General features: G+C 44.1%; 1 protein-coding gene across 1 annotated transcript; it reads right to left on the bottom strand.

The window, feature by feature from the left end:
- Positions 1–1,899: 1,899 nt before the first annotated feature.
- Positions 1,900–3,617, bottom strand: gjd2b (gap junction protein delta 2b). The gene is made up of 2 exons (XM_071538341.1): positions 3,547–3,617; positions 1,900–2,743 (listed from the first exon to the last, which is right to left on the bottom strand). The coding sequence occupies exons 1-2, from the start codon at positions 3,615–3,617 to the stop codon at positions 1,900–1,902; spliced, it is 915 nt and encodes a 304-aa protein (XP_071394442.1).
- Positions 3,618–4,358: the final 741 nt, after the last annotated feature.

Raw genomic sequence — 4,358 nt, 5'->3', positions numbered from 1 at the left:
TGATGCTTTTTGTCATGACAAAACCATCAAATGTCAGAAATCAACAGGACCTAAAACCTCACTGATTTACCTTGACATTTTGAATATAAGTTGGTTAATTTCTTCACCACACACTTGTCACTTTGGGATACAACGTTCCTACATTTCTCCCTGACTTTTAGTATCAATGAGGAAGGCAATGATTTTTGGGAAGTTGAATCTTTTCCCCAAATATGACGAGGGTCTAGAGAAGAAGACTGACCGCCTCGAATTCAAAATGTCAAAATCTTCCTTTAACATTTTTCCATTTAAAGGTTATCAAACATGAAACCAACCGCTGATCACCTTGCTGAAGAACTGACATCACACACACCACACAAATCTTGTTCATATGGCTTCGTTTTTATTACAGATGCTCGTCAGATTCGTCTTACATTGACATAACTCGAATCATCGCTCTTGAAAATGGTAGCACCAATGGCAGTAGTGTGTTGCCTCTTTTCCAATTGAAATTCAAATGTATGCTGCGTTTGATTAAGATCAAGAGCCCAGATCAAGATCGGATCAATAACCCTGGAATATGCAATGGTTGGTTGGCTTTTGTGTTGCAAATTTAAATCAAAGATGACAATAGCACACCATTTCCATACAAACCACAGCTATTCAAATGAAAGAGGATGATAGCATTATAATCCAAAGTGGGATTTCATGGAATTCATATCTCTGGATAAAGGTTATAATATTCTCTCTCTCTATATATATATAGATATATAATGTATATATTTATGTACATGTATGGCACTTGATGACATGAAATCAAGAAAAAAAACCCATCACAAATGAAAGAAATGGGCGCTTGGGTGTAAAAAAAAAAAAAAAAAAAAAAAAAACGAAGACAAAGAAAGCCAGAGAAGTCACAGTTTGGCAGCAGGTTTCCAGGTGCTGCCTAAAGCCAAGGAGTGATCACTTAGGTTAAGGTCAGTGGTGTGAGCACAGGCATCCAAAAACAATGACATTGCTAAGAGATATACCAGATATTTGAGATGAGAGATATACTGTAAGAATATGTGATCTATTAAAATAAGTCTAAAGAATAGTCTTGCCCTTTCTACTGCCAGAGAGTGTGTGTTTTACTGTGGTAGAAGTGATGTTGTTGAAACCATTGGAATGTCATTAAAACACAGCTCAAATATGATAGGCCTATTATTTTTGGCTTATTAGTGCAAGAGAATACACTCCGTGTCCACCTGGACAGCAGAGAAAGAAAACAAAGAGAGACAAAAAAACACTTAAAATCAGATATGAGTGTATGCTTTTAAGAAGCACTTTACAAAAAATGAAAACACAAACATTTCATCAGTGCCTTCTCCTCACAAAGACGACGAACAAACGTTTGGTCCGTTTGCTGTTTGGTTGTCCATAAAAGACAAATAAAATCGATATACCCCACCAAATTCAGGAAGAGGTCGGCGAGATAAATTGTCCACACTGCAAAAAATGCCCATCTTAACCAGTCATTTAGTGTCATATTCAGCGATAAATCTTATTTTTCTTGAAATAAACTCTGAAAAAGGGGGAAATAAGTCCTCTTGTTTCCAATGCAGTTTGATTTGTTTCAGGAATTTTCTAGCTGCAAGTGTTAAAATCTTGAAACAAGGCAGAGTAAAGTCAGATCACTCCACTATAGTATCAAGAAAATGACTCTTGAATGTCAAGAAAATCCCTGAAACAAGTTGATTGGCATTGGAAACAAACGAAATCTGGCTAGATATTCTCACGTTTCAAGAAAAAATAACATTTCGCGACTCAGTGCTCTTAAATGACTTGTTATGCTGAGTGTTTTTTTTTGCAGCGCGCCACATTCTTAATAAATCATTTGTACACATCCCGTCCTGCAGACTGCAGCCTCGGGTCGGACCGTCACACATAGGCAGAGTCACTGGACTGAGTGCGGCCGAAATTGGGCATGCTCATCCTGGGCAGGTCTTTATTTCGGATCTCATAAATAGACTTCCTCCGGGCCTGCACGCCCCTCACGGCGGTCTTGATCTTCCTCCAGCCGAGGTGGTTCAGCTCCGCCAAGTTCAGCACCACGCAAATCCCGCTGACGGCGAACATGAAGACCAGAAACACCGTCTTCTCGGTGGGCCTCGACACGTAGCACTCGACGTCTTTTATGCACGGGTACCGGTCGCACTCGTACACCGAGGGGACGTTGAATCCGTAGAGGAAATACTGCCCGACCAGAAAGCCTATCTCGAGCGCGTTTCTGAACACCACCTGGATGATGTAGAAGCGGGAGATGCCCTCCTGCCGCCGCATTTTGGACTTTGTAGTTCGCATGGCCGAGCTGGGGATGTCCTTCACCTCCAGGCAGTCCGGCTCGGCCTCCTTGGTGGAGTTCTCGGTGTTTTGCAGTACTCCATTCACGATGGTGTTCTTGATCTTCTTGCTGTCGTCTCTCTTCATGGAGTCCTGGTCCTTGTCCAGCGACAGGTACACGGTGGAGTACCTGCGCTCCTTCTGCTTGGCGGACTGGTGCACGGAGTAGGTGATGAAGCAGAGGCTCGGGCAGCACACCATGATGATCTGGAACACCCAGTAGCGGATGTGGGAGATGGGGAACGCCTTGTCGTAGCAGGCCTGGTTGCAGCCCGGCTGCAGGGTGTTACACACGAACATGGACTGCTCGTCGTCGTAGACTGTCTCTCCGACTATCGCCACGATCAAAATCCGAAAGATCACCACGACTGTCAGCAGGATCCTGGAGGAAAACAAGCGAATGTAGTGAAGGGACAGACACAGGGGCGCATTTACAGTATAGCTGCACGGGCGGTTTATAGGCTTAAGCAGTGATGTAGTGGTGAATAAACAAGTGGGGTAAACTGTGACCTCCAGTTGGCGATCATAGGCAAACAACCACCCATATAATCAATAATATAACCAATTATCTTCTCAGAAATGCTTTAATTACCGTTCACCCCCCCTACATTTATGCTACTTCCATCAATTGGATCCTTCTTACTACGAATTTACGCCCCTAAACATTCATCTTGCAGCCCTAAACTCGATTTCTGCAAATAAAAAGGTGGGTAAACTGGGTTCTAGGTGGGGTTTACCCTCCACTACATCCCCATGCGCTTTAATCTTTAAACAAGCAAGAGACTCAATTAGGGATTGGAAAGCAAAGCCGCTGTCGGTCTGCTGGAGCGGCCGTTTGGGAGCTGTCCAGTGCTGAAATGAAAGCGCGCTTCCCCCCAATCTCACCCGATTTTTTTTTTATCCTGTCACAGTCCCTCAAAGTGTGATGAATAAAACATATCTGGCTGCCCTCAACATTTATCATTTCGCAGTCTAATTCCTCAAAGTTTTATAAAATATATATATGGTTTCCCTCGATTCGTACAAGGCTTGAAGGCGCTTCTGCTTTCATGCTGTTGCATTCAACGAGTTTATTCTTTGTGTGCGCTTTTCTCCAGCTTTACACTCACTTGGTACTGTGTTGTTTTTGCCCTCAACCCCCCACCTTTAGGGACAAGGCACCACTTTTTTTCCCCCAACTCTTACCTGCCGATCATAGTAGAATGCTGCTGGACAGCCGCCTCCAAGAGACGCTCTAATATGGTCCACTCCCCCATGATTGTTCATTCGGAGATGATGGCACTCCGGTGCGTAAAATGTGCAAAAACAAAAATAATCTGAGGAATTTATTATTATTTCCCGTCTAGGTCTCCGAGGGCTCCGGCGTTATCCAGAGAATGCATGGACGTGTGTGTGGGGGTGAAGCGCTCCTGGTTGAAGCTCTCTGGACAGCCGGAGCGCTTCTGCTCTCTTCGCTCTCCAAGTGCTGATTAGTAGAAAGCCGTCCTGTCCGCTGTGTTCACTTCAGTTCAGTCGTGTGCACGCCACGGCAGGTTGCGCGCAGTGCCGGAGCGCAGGGCGGATGAGAGTGTGCTGCTTGGCCGAGCGCTAATCCCGCTTTAAGTAGACTCCTTTGCGTCACACGCACACAGGTTGGTGTGGAGAGGCCGGCCAGGGACGCACGCGTTTTGGGAGTATCCAAGTGTCCTCCTCCGTGTGAAATGATGATGATGATGTGACGCGCTGCAAAAAGTGACAAGCTCGGCAAGTGATTTTATCTGGTGTCCGCACGTATCGCCCTTATTTCAGTCAACTGCGCTGGCAGATAATGCTGCTAATGTCGATCAGTTTCACTTAATTCATGCCAATATGACTTCATTCAAGAGATAATCACGATTTTATTATATACTTTTTCCTTTAATTTATCTTTTTATTAAATTATATTGTTCGCTTCATTGTTGTTGCTCTATTACCATAATTGTGATTTTATGTCTTTATCTCATTGGTTCCCATCCTGT

Source organism: Centroberyx affinis, unplaced genomic scaffold, assembly GCF_046629955.1.
Source record: "Centroberyx affinis isolate AG114_WGS23_722 - 3 ecotype Tasmania unplaced genomic scaffold, CSIRO-AGI_Caff_v1 ptg000195l_1, whole genome shotgun sequence".
Lineage (NCBI taxonomy): Eukaryota > Metazoa > Chordata > Actinopteri > Beryciformes > Berycidae > Centroberyx > Centroberyx affinis.
Note: the sequence above shows the minus strand (reverse complement) of the source record. Positions and strands in the feature narration are given on the sequence as shown.